This window comes from Pleurodeles waltl, chromosome 7 (genome assembly GCF_031143425.1).
Source record: "Pleurodeles waltl isolate 20211129_DDA chromosome 7, aPleWal1.hap1.20221129, whole genome shotgun sequence".
In the NCBI taxonomy this organism is placed as follows: domain Eukaryota; kingdom Metazoa; phylum Chordata; class Amphibia; order Caudata; family Salamandridae; genus Pleurodeles; species Pleurodeles waltl.
In genome coordinates, this window is record NC_090446.1 from 1,539,786,689 (window position 1) to 1,539,806,299 (window position 19,611).

Genomic DNA, 19,611 nt, shown 5'->3' on the forward strand with positions numbered 1-19,611 from the left:
CAAAAGACTTCATCACCGGTCCTCTGGGTCCCCTCTCATCCTGACTAGTGTGGTCCCTGTAACACAAGAACTATATCCAAGTGACCCTCACAGTCCAGTGATCCTTCAGTCCAAGTTTGGTGGAGATAAGTCCTTGCCTCCCCACGCTAGACTGCAAACCTGTGTACTGCGTGATTTGCAGCTGCTACAGCTTCTTTGCACTTCTCCAAGGATTCCTTCATGCACATCCTAGCCTGGGTCCCCAGCACTCCGTCCTGCAGTGCTCAACCCTCTGAGTTGGACTCCAACGTCATGGGACCCTCATTTGTGACTCTGAGCCAGCTCTGGTTCACAAATCTTGTAAGTGCCTGCTCTGGTACTTCTGTGGGTGCTGCCTGCTTCTTCCAGGGCTCTCTGAGTTGATGAGCACCCCCTCTGTCTCCTCCTCCAAGGGGCGACATCCTGGTCCTTCCTGGTCCCCAGCATCACCCAAAAATCTCTACTGTGACCCTTGCAGCTAGCAAGGCTTGTTTGTGGTATTTCTGCATGGAAAGGAGAAGTTCCTAGCCCTTTTCGTTATTGCAGAACCCTTGACTTCTTCCACCCAGAGGCAGCCTTCTTGCACCTTTATCCTGGGTTTCCTGGGCTCCTGTCCCCCCCCCCCCGGACACTATCACGACTCTTGGACTTGGTCCCCTTGCCTTGCAGGTCCTCAGGTCCAGGAATTTGTCTTCAGTGCTTTGCTGGTGTTTGTGGTTCTTGCAGAATCCCCCTATCACGACTATTGTGTTCTATGGGGGTATTAGGGGTACTTTACTCCTACTTTTCAGGGTCTTGAGTTGGGGTATCTTGGACACCCTGACTGTTTTCTTACAGTCCCAGCGACCCTCTACAAGCTCCCATAGGTCTGGGGTCCATTCGTGATTCGCATTCCACTTTTGGAGTATATGGTTTGTGTTCCCCCTAGACCTATGTTCACCTAATGCATCCTATTGTAATCCTACACTGTTTGCATTACTTTTCTTACTATTACTTACCTGTTTTTGGTTTGTGTACATATGACTTGTGTATATTACTTACCTTCTAACTGAGGGTACTCACTGAGATTCTTTTTGCATATTGTCATAAAAATGAAGTACCTTTATTTTTAGTAACTCTGAGTATTGTGTTTTCTCATGATATTGTGCCATATGATATCAGTGGTATAGTAGGAGCTTTGCATGTCTCCTAGTTCAGCCTAAGCTGCTTTTCCATAGCTACCTTCTATCAGCCTAAGGTGCTAGAAACTCCTCTATTCTACTAATAAGGGATAACTGGACCTGGCACAGGGTGTAAGTACCACAAGGTACCCACTATAAGCCAGGCCAGCCTCCTACAGCATGAATATCTTTAAAATGGCGGACAGATACAGCCAGCAACAAAGCGTGAAGCAATAAACTGACTAGGCCTGTAATTGTCCCTGTGCAGCTGTTATTGGAAGGGGTGGGACAACATTTAATGACACAAGCATCATCTTGCATAGATCTCTCTTATTGGTTTCTTCTCAGCTGGTCTATTTTCTGGGTATTATTGTATTCATGGAGACCAAACAAGAGACAAGCCCGGTTGCAAGTAGCTAGTTGGTCTCCTTACTGGGAAACAACAATGACTCTGTCTGAGGACCTTCTGTACCATCCCCCCACAAAAAGAATAATTCACAAGGGGCAGCTGGTTCCTCTGGCAAGGCCATGATCACTTGTATCCGTCTGGATCAGCAGGAGACTGGTGCAAAGGTGCAGCCAGTCATGGGACAAAGTTATGGCAGACGTCAAGGTGTTGCCAGGATATATCCACATTCTTCAATACCACCGGTCATTTGTTGCTGCTGGCAAGATTGAGGAACGTTGTCTCGAATCTTGGTTGCAAACATCCTTTTCTAATTATTCCCAGACTCTCTTCCTTCCCCCTTTTAAGTCTGCTCCATGAGATGCTGCCAGTGGAGGGCCAGAGGGATCAATAATGTCTTCATTAGTCTTTAACATCTACATAGTCCCACAAGCACACCTGGTGCAGTCAAGAGGAGTACAATTTTCCATGTACATAGATGATACACAACTGCTAATCAAACTAGAAGCTCAGCATTCAAGCTAACCATCTTTAGGCACTTGGAGATGTGACCATCTATAAAGAAAAATGCTCTGCTTGTGCCCATCGGCTTAAAAGAGGGTGGCTATCTGGCACACCATAAAACTCCATCTTGGACCGAGAGGCTTGGTCAGGGATGAGGCTCCCCTCCTCTGTGGAAGTCGACATCTTGTCTTAAAGCCTGTAGAGTAGGTTGATGCTGAAACATCACCATCTGCTTGAGGCCAAACAGAGCTGTGACTGAGTCGTTAACCACCTATTGATGCATACAAATCAGGTAGGTTGTGTGTGTAACTGCTCTTCTCTGAATCATATATGGACCTCTTATGGCAAGTAAACCAGACAAGATGTTGATGAGAAAATGGTCCTTTTACTCAATGCTGAAAAAGCGGTTGATCGAGTGAAGTTGAGTTAACTATTTCACGAAGCATGGACAAGTGCGTATGTGGTACGGAATTTGATTCCAGGCCGGGAGTGGTACAGAAGTTGATTCCAGGATGGGTGTGGTACAGAAGTTGATTCCAGGCCGGGTGTGGTACAGAAGTTGATTGCAGGCTGGGTGTGGTACAGAAGTTGATTTCAGGATGGGTGTGGTACAGAAGTTGATTCCAGGATGGGTGTGGTACAGAAGTTGATTCCAGGCCGGGTGTGGTACAGAAGTCGATTCCAGGATGGGTGTGGTACATAAGTTGATTCCAGGCCGGATGTGGTACAGAAGTTGATTCCAGGCCGGGTGTGGTACAGAAGTTGATTCCAGGATGGGTGTGGTACAGAAGTTGATTCCAGGCCGGGTGTGGTACAGAAGTTGATTCCAGGCCAAGTGTGGTACAGAAGCTGATTCCAGGCTGGGTGTGGTACTGAAGCTGATTCCAGGCCGGGCGCGGTACGGAAGTTGATACCAGGCCCGGCGTGGTACGGAAGTCGATTCAAGGATGTGTGTGGTACAGAAGCTGATTCCAGGCCGGGCGTGGTAGGGACATTGATACCAGGCTGGGCGTGGTACAGAAGTTGATTCCAGGCCGGGTTTGGTACAGAAGTTGATTCCAGGATGGGTGTGGTACAGAAGCTGATTCCAGGCCGGGCGTGGTACGGAAGTTGATTCCAGGCCGGGTGTGGTACAGAAGTTGATTCAAGGATGGGTGTAGTACAGAAGCTGATGCCAGGCCGGGCGTGGTACGGAAGTTGATACCAGGCCGGGCGTGGTATGGAAGTTGATTCCAGGCCGGGCATGGTACGGAAGTTGATTCCAGGATGGATGTAGTACAGAAGTTGATTTCAGGATTGTTAATGGAGGTGTTGCACGTATGCTGCCTCTACATGGAACAATGCAGGGTTAACAAGAACAAATAGGCTGTTTACATGGTAGTATTCAAAACCAAATGAAAGGAAGCCTCCTAGCTTCGGGGATGGGAGGGGAAACCTGTGTTTTTTAACAGATGCTCACTCATACATTTCTGTGTCTCAGTCTTCGCCTCATAAACTACATTCACCGGGCAAGCTCAACCACACATTAGAGGGGAGCACTTTAATATTGTGAAGGGACCCAGAAAAAAATGTTAAAATGTCTCTGGTGGTCCCCTATATAAGGTAGTTTATTCTAATGAACAAAGACATCGGTGTAACACAACTTAAGGGGGCCCCTGCAAAGTACATGGAAGGGCCCCCACTCTGGACACACTCAGAAGCTCTCAGTCCAGGGTACTGTGCTGCAGGGGGCCCCTGGTGCTCAGACCCCAGTCATTGCAGGGAATGAGGGGCCTTTGTTAGGCACCTGCCAAGAGGGACAGGTTAAAAAATAACAAGAGGAGGGCTGTATAGGGAGATCCATGTCCACTACATCCATAGGTCAACATGTTTCATCTGCTAGTTATTGCCTAGAAAAGGCCATCCAGCTTTCATCAGGGCCTTCCAGGTCCCCAATGTCTTGCTTGGGTTTCCAACCTGAATTTCACCACATTCATCCCATGCACACATACACATATGCGTCTCCAATACTGCATTTACAGTTGCCCTGTACTTCCCGGTTTTGAGTTTCCAAAAAAAAGAACAGAAACATTGTATTTGTTTTCCTTTGTTGGGTTTCTCCCCACCCAGGTCACACTCATGATTCACTGCAGGCTGTGACACTCGAGGACATTTGCCTTTTGTGTTGTGAGCAGTAATTTACTTTCCAGTCCCTACAAAGCACACCAATTGCAGCACTCATTCTACTACACTCCTCAGTGGGCTATACATAACTGCACAAACAACTGCACAACAACCTGGTCGCCAGACTCCGACTAGACCCAAATCCCCCCCCAGGATAGATGAAATAATTTGCATCTTAGAGTCCGGAGAACTTTTTATCACAACACACAGGAGTAAGCTGTATTTAAAAATGCATACTTTTAAAGTCTTTGTTTTTAGCCCCAAGGTAAGTTATAGGCAGGCTGGTCCATATGTGATGCACTGGAAAATAAATAAGCATATGGAGAGAAAGTGTCATAGCTGTACTCGCAGGCTGTGTATCACAAGCCACCTGTTTTAGAGGCAAACGTCTGAGAAAAGACTTTGTGTCCCACCCACGTCATAAAGTATGAATCCTTGCTTCAAACCTATTTGGTTCCCTCAGCTGCTGAATGTTGGAGTGTCTGGGATGAGGCGCCATCTTTTGTTTTCATTAACATGTGACATACGTGATGACAACCATACCCACCTGTGGCCAATGAGGACCATCCTTGATGGCCACAGGATATGCTAGCCAATCAGGGTATGACATACTCCATGGTATATCAGCTCATATCGTATAACAGCAGGTTCTTTAATTTGATGGTGTCACCCAGTAAAATCATCTTGTTATATTAGCAATATATCTTAGTACTGGAAAAGTTGGCTCTCCATGTTCCCTAAGAATGCCCAATAAATACATCACATGGGGTGACAGAGAGGATGATGATTTAGGTGCTAATATATCCCAGTGTGAATGTGACTGCACTCTTACTAATAACAATGTCACATATAACTCATAGCACTCGAAAGGTTACAACACAAGGCTGCCCAAGGAATATCATCATTAAGTCCAGTTATATTGGTAGCCAATCTATAAATCCACCTGTGTTCCTTTTCTAACAGGACCCTGCATCCAGTGTTACAGTGTCTGCCATTTTCACTTGTTCAAGCACTGTCCATTTACATGATATGACTGGCTTGACGAAAGGATTTGGGCAACAGATCAGCTTATCTAAGATGGCTCAACTAAATCCTTAATGGAACTATTATCTTGGTTTCATTTGCACAAAAGCCAGTTCTACAAGTACTAACAATTAAGGCTCTACTTATCCACCAAGTTAGGTCTGCAACAATACAATGTGACACCCTCTCCACTACCCGTCTTTTTCTTGAACTAGGATCACTATAAGGCATTGATCTCAGCGTGTATGAGTTCATCATAATCTTACTCCACTGTAAGCCCATGGAACGCCCTCTCGGGGGTAAATGGCAAAAACTGCAAAGTCATACCATGAGGATGACTAGTCAGAACTCATGGATATTCATGACAAAGGCATTGGTGAAGCTCACATTACAATTATCTTCTTTAGAATTCTGCAGGATTGGCATTGGGGCCTTATGAACTGCATGGGGTCAAAATGTCCACCTCCTTACTGAAAATAATAAATAAAATCCAGGAATTGTAAAGTGCAGCAAATCATCCTTGACGGTATCAAGGTGCTAAATTGTAGGCATGGGGACATTAAGTTACTTGGCCAGAATCACAGGATGTTCAGCCAGTGCCAAGACTCCAACCTGGTTCCCCTAGCTCCAGAGTTGCCAGCTCAGGCCATTGCGCCACACCCTCTAGCATAACAAGGATGTCTTGGACACTGGTGCAAGCAAGAAAAATGGCTCTGTTGACTTCTGTAGGAGCAGTAAGATACAGCATTTATCTGGGTTCAATGAGCCCCGCAGGGCTCCGGGCCCTGATGCACTGCACCTGCTGCACCAGTGAGGCCTGCGCCCCTGCACCCACATGTTGTTGGTGCTGTGATTCACTATGAGTTCATCCTACTCATCACATATTATTAAAACTCTTCATCGTCGCATTATTTTGGCACCGGTGGGCTTTAGATATGATTGTTATAATATTAACTACTTAAGCATTAAGGGTATACTGTATCAAAGGGATTTACCCATTCGATGTCTAAGGGACAATGAGTTGCTACATATGGGCCTAAGTTGCTTTGATTAAGCACCTCTTGTACATCAAAAGTGAATCTGTTTGCTCAGTGGTTTCTCCAGCCTATTTCTGCCCTCTGTCTTCTAAACTTTACAGTTTCTTTCTATTGAGGCATGTGTCTCCTTTGAGTCACTGCTTTCTCCACTCTCCCTTTTTGGAACACTTGGCTAATCAGGTTTTTCCTCTCAAGATTATTCCCTTCCTCCTTGCAGATTCTTTTTAGTATATCCAGATTCTGCAAAGCCCAGCTAGGAGCAGAGGTTTTCTCAGTTCTTGCTTCCTCAGCTTGGAATGTCCTTCCCTCTAAACATTGAAACATCTCCTATTTGAATACTGTTTAGACTTTGTTCACCAAGGGCATTTGGGTAGTGGTATATGATTTCAAACACTGATAACAGAGCATAACCTGACATGACGTAACAGAAAAATACATTTTATAGAATAAGAATATGTTCTGCAGCATACTTCTAGGAAAAAAATGTGTAAAATATGAAGCTATGTTTTATGAGCTGGTAGAAAAGTTTCTCCTTCAATCCTGCTCCAGTTTTCTGTAAACACAGTAATTTCAATTGGTTTCTGCCTCACCGGAGTGACACTCATGGCAACTTATAAGAGAAATCTTCTGAAAAAAGTAGATTTGTACTGGAAAAGGCAGCAAAAGCCCACTTTTAGAGGTAGAACTTTCTATGGAAAAAAGATTTCCTGAGTAAGTTCTGTAGCAAAACATTTTTGTAGGAAGTTCTCAAACTGAGTAAAGGAAAAAATATTCCAAATTTGCATACCTTCTAGGTCAAAGTTTGCATATTCCACATAATGAAAAGGAAAATAAAAGCTTTGAAATTTAGATGATTGAAGGAAGAATCACAAAGCAAATTAATACAGGCTATGCTATCTTCTATTCCACAGAAAATGTAGGTATGGAATTGTTAAAAAAAAAGTATATTTTTACATGAAGGGCCTCGTTTATACTGGTTCAAGTCTTTCTATCCTCCCCCGTAGGACAACCCAAGATGTATTCATGACCCATTTGTCAATTAACACATTTGATCAGCATTCACAGTTGCCAAGTAGAAAGACCTTGGCCATAGTCATGGCTTTAAGAATCTCATCAACCCAGGATGCTACATGCACTTTCTTCCATGTTAGTGTTGTTTCTTTTAGTATTTTTACAGTGTTGTATGACAACCACATTCAGGAGATATTGCTTATAGTACATTCCAGTAAGTTCGTTGGGTGTGGTTGGTGAAGATGTCCATCCCTGACCATTCTCATGTTATCCAGTTCGGAGGTCTTTAGAGAGCACGGAGGGTCTGGGCGCTCATTAGGGTCCTGATGATGCAGTCTTGTTAGTGATGTCCCATCTCCTTCTCTTGTAGCTGCACCTGAGTATTCCAACATAATTGTGAAGAAAACTCCAAGAGGTAAAGCCTTTTTTAAAATATATAGCTACTCTTTAGGTCTGCTTAACAAATGTATTAATTAGTTATGGTTAAATGTATTTATATTATGCTATGCTTTTATACAATTTTAAATCTCAATCTATTTTCTTTCTTATACATATACCCTTTCTATGTAGTCATTTATCTATATATGTATTTACTTTACTCCTGTTATAGAAGAAAAAAGATGTTCCCTTTGCTGAAAACATATTTCAAGGCTCAGGATAGACCTGAAGGTTTTTAATGTTCAGAGCATCATGTAAGGAAGCATACACCCACTGTAGTGTGTTGGAACCAAACATCAGTGTCAAGGGGTAACAGTAGCAGTTTCGTAGAGTCATTGCTTTAGTTGAGCAGGACCACTCGGTTATTGACCAAATTGTGCTCTGGATTATCTTCTGCCCCCTCATGGTAGGTCTTAGGTACTATAGAGGCCATCTTGAATAGACCTCGTGCCTCTATTGGAAGCCAGTCTAGTGTGACAAGGATAGTGCTAATGTGATCAGATCTTCTGCAGTGAATTGTAGCCCAGCCATGGAGCCAGTGGATTTTTGGTTTGTCCGTCACAAGGGCTTCATCACAGTTGACTGTATCCCTCTGAGGATTCTGACTTGAGACTGGTCACCTTTAGCAACAGTGTTGTGACTGCAGGCAGAGTAAAGGGCTTTGCTAGAAAACCTCCCAATGATTTAGCATTTTCATCAGTTAACAGTATATAGTCACGTATATTTGCCTCATCAATAGAGGCCTGCTCAGGCATGGTGCTCTGACGAACTGTATCTTCCCCACCTCCATTTCCAAGAGTTTCACTTGAGGATCTTCCGTGGCTGACAGTTCCGTGTGTTCAGTACTTGATCAGTTTTATCATCTAGAGAGGAGAGTTTCATGTACAGCCATAGTCTGGGGATGCTTGTCCTTCATGGGTTGGCCCTGTCTGGCAGTGTTGTCCATGAGAAGCAGGATTCCTAAGGCAGGTGTTTGTCTACAGGGGCACAGTGGAGATAAACAATAGGTTGGAATGGTACATGGAACGATTGTCAGTGATTTTTACTTTTTCCATGTACTCCTCCCATCTAATGTTCTGTGTCTGATATACAGCTCTGTGTCATAGATAGATGGAAAGAGATGTTTAAATGTCTCAGGAGGGAGGCTTGGGGATCCATGTACAAGGTCAAGAGCATCACATAAAGGTATGAACCTTAGAAGACTCCTTGTTGAAGGGGTGAGAGGTTCTCTATAGCGTTTACAGATTTAATAAACCTGGGTGCAGGTAAAAGGATATGATTCAAAGCATCTCAGAACTACTTCCCACATCCCCATCTGATACCTTAGGATTTGAAGAAGAGAAGCATGATTTATCACTTCAAATGTTGCTGTCAGGTAAGGAGGAACAGAAGGAACAATTCATCTTTACATATAATGAACAGGCCTATATCAACTATTTGTAGTATTGTCCTCTCACCGCTGCAGCTGGGCCTAAAACATTATTTAAAATAATCAAGGAGGCTTTTTATAGGAGGTTTATTTAAGCTACTTTGCAACACATGGTTTTGAGAGCTTTTTTCATGAAGGATAAGTTAGATACATTGCAAAAGTTGTTATTTAGATCGTTGTGGTCCACAACTGGCTATTTGAAAAGAGGGATAACCTGTTCAAATCTGTGGCAGCAAGGGACTACTCCTGAAGTGTTGATTGTGAGAGGTAAGTAGGGAGTGATGCACAAATACTTGCTGTTTATTATCTTTACAGCTATAGCTTCAACAAAATTAGATGATGGACCAAGTCCAAACCATATGTTCACCACATCAGTTAGAGGTAACTTCTTGAAATACGCCCATTCCTCGTACATTTCTGGATAAGGCCTCTGTGAAATGTAAGTTCTTGTGAGTAGAACATAAGCTCAATGTTTATTATCAGGTCATCTAAAAATTCCCAGTTTTCTATTTTGTGAGAAATATCCTGCGTGACTAGAGGGTTTGTTGGCATTTTTCCTTGTCTGTTGATATGTCCAGTTACCATAAAACAGGGACCTGCGGGTCTCTAAGAACCTTTTAATTTTTTTATTCATTGCATAATTTTTCTAGCTCCTGCTTAAAGGATTTTTTGCCTCATACGCAATTGAGTGCTCTAAGGTTTATTGTGTGGAGTTATAATGGTTTCTTGTTTTGAATTTAGCAGGTTCATCACATACCTTTGCTAAGACCTTGCTGAGAATATACATTGCAGAATTTTTCAACTTCCCTGGGTTTTTCACCGGGGTGGGTGAAATGTTTCATTTCGGTCATGGAATCTGTGGAATTTGGCAACTTTGCATTACTCTTGTATTACGGCGTACAGGCCAAACTCCGCCAATCACTCTGCTGCAGATTTGTTTTCCCGCAAGTCTCCAGAAATGAGCTGGTGGGCGCGAGCAAGATTTGACATTCCCTTGTGTGATTTTCTAATGCTGGCAGTTGTGAACAGTCAAAGTCACAGGGCTGCTACTGAAGTAGAATTACTGCCGCTTGAGTAGACTGTATTCGAGTGGCAGAAAAATCAACTTAAATGGCTTTTGCGCACTGTGCAGTTTGCACTGATTTTTCAGTGCTGGTCGTACTACCAGCACTAAACTTTAGTGCAAGCAGCGCAGTTTTTTTGTAACTCTGTGGAATTCCGTGGAGTGAAAATCCATGAGTTGCACCCACCACTTATTTTTCAATGACTAGGAGAGACAGATTTGTGTCTTTGAAGCCTCTGACCCAGACTATCAGTTTCTTTGTTTGACCACATGGCGATGTTTGGCACATAGGAAAGAGAAAGTGTTATGGCAGACCAGGTGCTTAAGCCTAGATCACATCTGATTTACTGGGAGGATGGCCTCCTATATAGCAAGCCTAAGGTTCCTGTGGTATCCCAGTTCTTCAGAGCCTGCTTACTGGGTCTGGCTCATGATGTGCCTTTAGCTGGCTGTTAGAAATGGGGTCTTTGGTTGACAGTCAGGTTAACCCCTGTTCAAGCAAGGACCCTCACTCTAGTCAGGGTAAAAGAGAATCACCCTCAGCTAACCCCTACTTACCCCCTTGGTAGCTTGGCAGAGCAGTAGGCTTAACTTCAGAGCGCTAGGTGTAAAGTATTTGTACCAACACACACAGTAACTCAATGAAAACACTACAAAATGACACAACACGGGTTTAGAAAAAATAGGGAATATTTATCTAAACAAAACAAGACCAAAGCAACAACAATCCGACATACACAAGTCAAGTTATGAATTTTTAAAGATTAAACTCAAAAATAGCGCTTAGAAACAAAAATGCTTTGATGAGATGTTAACACGGCGTCGTGCCGGAGTTGTTCCCAACAAGCCGACACCAGCGGCGCTGGACACGGAGTCGTGTAGACCCCCAAGTACAGTACCTTTGGTGAAGAGTGAAAACAAGACAATGCACGAAGTGGGGGATCGTGGCGTCTGTGCGAAACGTTGAATCCGCACACTTCGAGCGGCGTCGGTCACGACGTGGTGCAGCGACTTCCACGGAGTCGCGGACCTCAGCGGGGCTGCTGCGGTGTTGGGCCTGCGAAGAGCGTCGCGTTCCAGCGAAGGTCACGGTGTCAGGTGCAGGCAGCGTTACCGGATTCAGCAGCGGCGTCGGTCCGAAGTCATCCGAAGACGATTTCCTTGGATTCCACCAGCTTTCCTTTCAAGGGCCCAGGGACTGGATAGGGCACCACTTGTCGGGGCAGGAGTCTCTCCAGAGACTCCAGGTGCTGGCAGAGAGAAGTCTTTGCTGTCCCTGAGACTTCAAACAACAGGAGGCAAGCTCTAAATCAAGCCCTTGGAGATTTCTTCACAAGATGGAAGGCACACAAAGTCCAGTCTTTGCTCTCTTACTCTGGCAGAAGCAGCACTGCAGGAAAGCTCCACAAAGCACAGTCACAGGCAGGGCAGCACTTCTTCCTCAGCTATCAGCTCTTCTCCAGACAGAGGTTCCTCTTGGTTCCAGAAGTGTTTCTCAAGTCTGTAGATTTGGGTGCCCTTCTTATACCCATTTTAGTCTTTGAAGTCACCTTTCTTCAAAGGGGACTCACACCTACTTGTGAAATCCTGCCTTGCCCAGGCAAGGCATCAGACACACAGCAGGGGGTTGGAGCCGGCATTGTCAGTGGCAGGCACAGTCCTTTCAGATGAGAGTGACCACTCCACCCCTCCCTCCTAGCAGAGATGGCTAATCAGGAAATGCAGGTTACACCCCAGCCCCCTTTGTGTTACTGTCTAGTGCGAGGTGAAAAACAACCCAACTGTCAAACTGACCCAGACTGGGAATCCACAAACAAGGCAGAGTCACAGAATGGTTTAAGCAAGAAAATGCTCACTTTCTAAAAGTGGCATTTTCAAACGCACAATCTTAAAATCAACTTTACTAAAAGATGTATTTTTTAATTGTGAGTTCAGGGACCCCAAACTCCACATGTCCATCTACTCTCTAGGGGAATCTACACTTTAATCATATTTAAAGGTAGCCCCCATATTATCCTATGAGAGAGACAGGCCTTGCAACAGTGAAAAACAAAATTGGCAGTATTTCACTGTCAGGACATATAAACCACATTACTATATGTCCTACCTTATCCATACACTACACCCTGCCCTTGGGGCTACCTAGGGCCTACCTTAGGGGTGCCTTACATGTAAGAAAAGGGAAGGTTTAGGCCTGGCAAGTGGGTACACTTGCCAAGTCGAATTTACAGTGTAAAAATACACACACAGACACTGCAGTGGCAGTTCTGAGACATGATTACAGAGATACTTATGTGGGTGGAAAAACCAGTGCTGCAGGCCCACTCGTAGCATTTGATTTACAGGCCCTGGCACCTCTAGTGCATCTTACTAGGGACTTACTAGTAAATCAAATATGCCAATCATGGATAAACCAATTATATACAATTTACACGCAGAGCATATGCACTTTAGCACTGGTTAGCAGTGGTAAAGTTCTCAGAGTTGAAAAGCCAACAGCAACAGGTCAGAAAAAAATAGGAGGCAGGAGGCAAAAAGACTGGGGATGACCCTGCATAAGCAAAAGTCCAACACTGGCCATTTGGGGCAGGACAAGACCTTTGAGCGGCTTGTCACACACTTCTATTGGCCCCAAATGCACAGGCACTCTGATGCTCATTGCAGGTCTTGCCCAACTTGGCAGGCAAGTGGCAAGAGTGGGGGGAAAAGTAAGGCTCCCCTCCAACCGTTTCCTGTTGTGAGTACCCCCTTTGAAAGGTTTGGCATTGACATTGTGGGACCTCTGGATCCCAAGACAGCCATGGGGAACAGGTTTATCCTGGTCTTGGTGGACTATGCCACCCGGTACCCAGAAGCTATTTCTTTAAGATCAATCACTGCCCCTGTGGTGGGCCATGCCTTGATGGGAGTTTTTACCCACATGGGTTTCCCCAAGGAAGTGGTGTCCTATATGAAATCTCTGTGGAAGGTGTGTGGGGTAACCTACAAGTTCACCACACCTTACCACCTCCAAAGCAATGGTCTGGTAGATTCAACCACACCTTGAAAGGCATGATTATGGGCCTGATAGAGCCCTTGAGGCGGACGTGGGACATCCTCTTGCCATGCCTTCTGTTTACTTACAGGGAGGTGCCTCAAAAGGGACTTGGGTTTAGTCCCTTTGAGCTGATCCATGGCCACCCAGTGAGGGGACCTTTAAGTCTGGTCAAGGAGGCTTTGGAAAAGGCTCCTAGTAAACCCCCCCAGGATGTATTTAGCTACATGCTGGCTCTGACAAACCAGACTGCCCGCTTCAGGAGTCTCGCACAGGAGAACCTAGAAGCAAGCCAGGAGGATATGAAACGCTGGTATGACCAGAATGCCACTCTGGTCGAGTTTCAACCTGGGCAAAAAGTGCGGGTGATGGCACTAGTGGAGCCCAGGGCACTCCAGGACAGGTAGACTGGGCCATTTGAGGTGGTGGAGCGAAAGAGTGAAGTCACCTACCTGGTGAACTTGCAGACTCCCAGGAACCCTTTAAGGGTCTTGCATGTTAACCGGCTCAAGCCGAACTTTGAGCAGACAGAGTTGTCCATGCTCCCAGCGACAGATGACGGGGTAGAGGAGGAGAGTGAGCCTCTTCCTGACCTCCTGTCTGCAGGAGAAAAAGATGGGTCTGTGGAGGGAGTGAACCCCTCCCCCTGCCTGACTGCAGAGCAGCAGAGGGACTGTTGCCAGGTGTTGGGACAGTTCTCCTCACTGTTTTCCATGATCCCAGGGGTCACACACTTGTGCACACATGATATGGACACTGGGGACAGTACACCCATTTAACAAAAGGTTTATAGGGTAGCTGACAAGGTCAGGGCTAGCAGCAAGGATGAGGTATCCAAGATGTTAATCCTAGGAGTTATTGAGCATTCCAGCAGTCCTGTGGTTTTGGTCCCAAAGGCTGCTGGTCCTGGTGCCACCCCAGAACTCTGGCTCTGCGTGGACTACCGAGGTCTCAATGTGGTCAGTAAAACTGATGCACACCCCATCCCCTGAGCTGATGAGCTCATAGATCGGTTAGGAGCTGCTAATTACCTCAGCACGTTTGACTTAACGCCTGTGTATTGGCAGATTGCCTTGAAGGGGGCCAAGGAGAGATCTGCATTTTCTATCCCAGATGGGCACTTTCAGTTTAAGGTGATGCCATTTGGGATGAAAAATGCCCCTACCACCTTTCAGAGGTTGCTCAACCAGGTGTTGGTTGGGCTGGATGAGTTCAGTGCCGCCTACCTGGATGTCATTGCTGTCTTCAGTTCCACATGGGAGGAACACTTGCAACAAAGCTGCAAAGTGTTGGCGGCCATGCAAAAGGCAGGCCTCACTATTAAGGCAAGCAAGTTCCAAATAGGGCAGGGTTCTGTGGGGCACCAGGTAGAGAGTGGCCAGGTGGCACCCCTACAGCCAATAATGTACACAATTCTGGCTTGGGAGCCTCCCAAGACCCAGACTGAAGTGAAAGCCTTCACAGGATACTATAGGAAGTTTGTCAAGGGATATGGCACAATTGTTCCTCCCTTGACTGAATTGACATCCAAAAAGCAGCCCAGAAAGGTGATCTGGACTGAGCCTTGCCAGACGGCTTTTGATGCCCTGAAGGCTGTCATGTGCACAGCACCTGTGCTGAAGGCACCTGACTACTCCAAGGAGTTTGTTGTGCTAACAGACGCCTCAGAGCATGGTATTGGAGCAGTACTCTCACAGCTTAATGAAGAGGGCCTAGATTAACCTGTAGCCTTCATTAGCAGGAGGTTTCTTCCCAGGGAACGTAGGTGGAGTGCCATAGAATGTGAGGCTTTTGCTGTGGTCTGGGCGCTGAAGAAGCTAAGACCCTACTTGTTTGGGACTCACTTCCGGGTTCAGACCAACCACAGGCCCCTCAGATGGTTAATTCAGATGAGGGGTGAGAATCCCAACCTGTTAAGGTGGTCCATTTCCCTACAGGGGATGGACTTTATGGTGGAACACTGCCCTGGTACAGAACACGCCAGTGCTGATGGCCTGTCCAGATTCTTCCGCCTTAGTGATGACAACTCCCACGAGGTTGGGTAGTTGCTTCCCACTTTCAGCTGGGGGGGGACATGTGTTAGACTTCTCATCCTTGGTGTGGTCTCCCCTAACTTTTTGCCTCTATTTCCCAGGTTGTTGATGTGTGCTGGACTCTGTGTTTGCTGTTTTTTGATACTCTGGGCACTTTACCACTGCTATCCAGTGCTAAAGTGCAAGTGTTCCTGTATAAAATGTGTATGTGATTGGCTTTCCATGATTGGCATATTTGATTTACTGGTAAGTCCCTAGTACAGTGCACTAGAGGTGCCTAGGGCCTGTATATCAAATGCTACTAGTGGGCCTGCACTGGTTGTGCTGCCCACATCAGTAGCCCTGTAATCATGTCTCAGACCTACCACTGCAGTGTCTGTGTGTGCAGTTTTAAATTGACAATTCAACTTGGAAAGTGTACCCACTTGCCAGGCCTGAACCTTCCCTTTTCTTACATGTGAGACACCTCTAAGGTAGGCCCTATGTAGCCACATGGGCAGGGTGCAGTGTATGTTTAAGGTAGGACATATACTAATGTGTTTTATATGTCCTGACAGCGAGATTCCCTTTGGGACCAGATAGACATGTGGAGTTTGGGGTCTCTGAGCTCACAATTTTAAAATAAATCGTTTAGTAAAGTTAGTTTTAAGATTGTATGTTTGAAAATGCCACTTCTAGAAAGTGGGCATTTTCTTGCTTAAACCATTCTGTGACTCTGCCTGTCTGTGGATTCCCTGTCTGGGTCAGTTTGACAGTTGGGTTGTTTGCACCTGTCTCTAGATAGTGACACAAAGGAAGGTGAGGTGTAGCCTGTGTATCCTGAAGAGCCATTTGTGCTAAGAGGGAGGGGAGGAGTGGTCACTCACACCTGAAAGGGCTGTGCCTGCCCTCACACAGTGCAGCCTCCAACCCCCTGGTGTGTGTCTGGGGCCTGGCCTGGGCAAGGCAGGATTTCACAAACAAGAGAGACTTTCCTTTGAAATAAGCCTACTTCAAAATGGCAAAATGGGTATAAGAAGGGCACCTAAAACCACCGACTTTAGATCACTTCTGGACATCAAGAGGAACCTCTGCCTGGAGAAAAGCTGAAGAGCTGAGGAGAAGTGCTGCCCTGCCTGCCTGTGACTGTGCTTTGTGGAGCTATCCTGCAGTTGCTGCTGCTGCATGTGCAAGGGGACAAAGACTGGAATTTTTTGTGCATTCCTGCTTGCAAAGAAATCTCCAAGGGCTTGTCCTGAGCTTGCCTCCTGTTGTTGAAGTCTCAGAGCAATCAAAGACTTCTCCTGCCAGTACCTGGACTCTCTGCTGAGTCTCCTGCCCTTCCAAGTAGTGCCCTATCCAGTTCCTGGGGCCTTGAAATGTGAAGCTGGCAGACCAAGATTGAAAATCCACGCACAGACCGCTGTGCGGGGAAAATATTGACGCACCTTCCGAGACGTAGCTGAAAAACAAAGCGTCGCCGGCTTCGCAGCTGAGATCGACGAGGCACTGGCATCACGGATGGAAAATTGGCGCATGTAGCTGGAAGAATGACGTGCATCACCCACTGATGGAGGCTGATAACGTCTCAACCCACATTTTGCTGTTTTGCTGTGTGGCAGGATTTTCGATGCAAACCTTGCTGGGTGTGGAAAAATTATGCAACGCCTGCCCGGACCCGAGTGCTGCCCACAACGACGCATCGCTGCCCTGTGGGGAGGAAAAACAGCACATGCTGACCCGACCGGAGAAGGAGAAACAGCGCACGGTCTCGCTTGCAGGTGAGAAACCGATGCACTGCTTACTTTTTTTCAACGCACACTCGCCCGTGCGTGTTATTTTGATGCTACCCAGGCACTTTTCAACCCTAACAGTGTTTTTACTGTTTTCTTAAGGATTTAAAACTCTTTTGCTTTTAAAATTAATAACTTGGCTTGTGTATGTTGGATTTTTGTTGTTTTGGTCTTGTTTTCTTTAGATAAATATTTGCTATTTTTCTAAACAATGTTGTGCCATTTTGTAGTGTTTTCATTAAGTTACTGTGTGTGTTGGTACAAATACTTTACACCTAGACTCTGGAGTTAAGCCTGCCTGCCTGCTTGTGCCAAGCTACCAAGGGGGTCAGCGGGTGTTAACTGAGGGTGATTCTCCTTTACCCTGACTATAGTGAGGGTCCTTACTTGGACAGGGGGTAACCTGACTGCCAACCAAAGACCGCATTTCTAACAATAGGCATCTTATCAGTGCACTCATATGGGTGGTTAACTCTCAATAACACCTTTTTTTGGAAATTACAAAGTATGTATGTAGGAGTTAAACAGTATGGTACGTATTTATTAGTGGGGTATTTAAGCTATGAGCTGTAAGTGGGTCTATGAAGAGCATATCCTTCATGTTTAGTTCATGCTTTTATTTGACAGTATCACACTATATTACATATAAGGCTTATTTCATCCTTCTTCTAAAATAATACAGAGATGTGTGTAACATGTACAACACAGTATTACACATGCACTCATGTATTTTTAATGTGCCTCACAGTAGTACATACATATTTCATACATGTTGTTTTTTAACATCTCACAGTATCTGCAAGATGTGTGATACATATTATTGTTTTAAAAACTCTCATAGGACTTCAGAAATGTGTGATACATATTATTGTTTTACAATCTCTCATAGGACTTCAGAAATGTGTGATACATATTATTGTTTTAAAAACTCTCATAGGATTTCAGACGTCTGTGATACAAATTGGTGTCTAACATTTCTCCTCTTATAATGATGAGTGATGTTGGTATTTAACATCTCTTGGTGCTTTAGGAGAAATGTGATACACCTTGGTTTTTAAAAAAATTCCTCCGGTTATATGATGATGTGTGAGAAATATTGGTTTTTAACATTTCTCCAGTTTTATTAAAATGGGTGACGTGTTTTTTTTAAATCTCTCCAGGACTTTTGTAAATTTGCGATGTTAGTGAAATTTCCAAAGTCTGTTTATAACTTAAGCAACTTTATGATTTGAAATAGTTGAAAAGGTTTTTGTAATATTGCAAAATTGTACAAAACATCTTTTATTGAAAAATTGGCCTTAAATCACACATTTGCAGGAAGCCGATCCCACGTGAATGTATGTGAAGACAACACCATTCCCTTAACAAGCGTCATGGTTGTCAAATCTAAATAACTTTACTGGCAGATTTTAAATTCAGCATACCTCTTATTTTATCATTTTCTGCAGTGTTACTGAGAGTTGTAATACATACTGTTCTTTGAAAGTCTACCCTGTTTCTACAACAATGTCTGATAGATATTTGTGTTTTTTTCTGCAGTTCGATGAGAGATGGGGAGCAGATCAGGCTGCTAATTCTCAGCCTCTAAAATGCAATAATGTCCCCAGACTACCACAGAATCCAAATTCACGAATCACCAGTCTATGTGTGTGATCACACGCCATCTGATGAATACCAAAAGAACTGCGATCCACTGGAGGAACTTTGCACTGCGACCAACAGAGCATGATGGACTGCATGTTACTACCCGCATTATGGGTCAGAAATGGAACATTCATTGTTTTATTCATAAGTGGCAATAGGATGCAAGCAGAAAGGATGAACTCTTTATCATAGACACTTTATATCTCAAATCAGGAAAAACAAAATGTTGCCACCTGTGGACTGTAATCATGGTTTACCCTGAGAGTAAAAGTCCTGGGCAACTGATCTCTATTTGTAAATCTATGTTCGGCTCCAGCTTTCTTCTTACCAGACTCTTTTGTACAGGAAGAACAAACTAGTCTTTCTACTATATCTTGGGTGGTACTAAGCATATCAGACAGACCTTGGTTTAGTTTCTTCCTGAAGGTTTTATTTACTGTTCACCTCTTCTCGTCCAGTTACAGGAGCCCACATATTATCTGAGCCTCAAAGAGTAATAGATGAAAAGCCCGTTCTCTTGGCTTAATAATAGAAGTTAAGTGACAAATGCAATGTAAACAACACAGATAAATAAATGAGAACCTCAGAACTCAAAAAACTAAATCTTCCAAACATATGGCAGCAGACACGTAAAAAACATACAAGCGTACTTACAAGAATATAATCTTAAACCCAGCCCCCTAATAAACTCAAAGAGGTGCTTGAAGTGATAAAGACGGTCTTGAGAAAGACACGTATACACCCAGTGGCATAAACACAGAAGAAGAGTGTTATATATTTCTGTGGCTGCTCATGATGGGCTGGTTTGTGGGAGCCTTAGTGCTGCACTACGTGCAATAGGCATGTGTACTTGACATTATACAATATATCATAGCA

At 44.7% G+C, this 19,611-nt stretch overlaps 1 protein-coding gene across 2 annotated transcripts in view; it reads left to right on the plus strand.

Moving 5' to 3' along the window:
- LOC138246665 (carcinoembryonic antigen-related cell adhesion molecule 16-like) overlaps positions 1-19,034 on the plus strand; it is a 207,751-nt gene extending 188,717 nt beyond the window's left edge. The window contains exons 16-17 of one of the 2 annotated variants that reach the window (XM_069201410.1): positions 7,693-7,737; positions 18,631-19,034. In XM_069201410.1, the coding sequence (XP_069057511.1) occupies positions 7,693-7,737; positions 18,631-18,638 (53 nt within the window). In that variant the 3' untranslated portion in view covers positions 18,639-19,034. The remainder of the gene's footprint in view (positions 1-7,692; positions 7,738-18,630) is intronic. The other variant, XM_069201411.1, reaches the window with a different exon arrangement.
- The last annotated feature ends 577 nt before the right edge of the window (positions 19,035-19,611 follow it).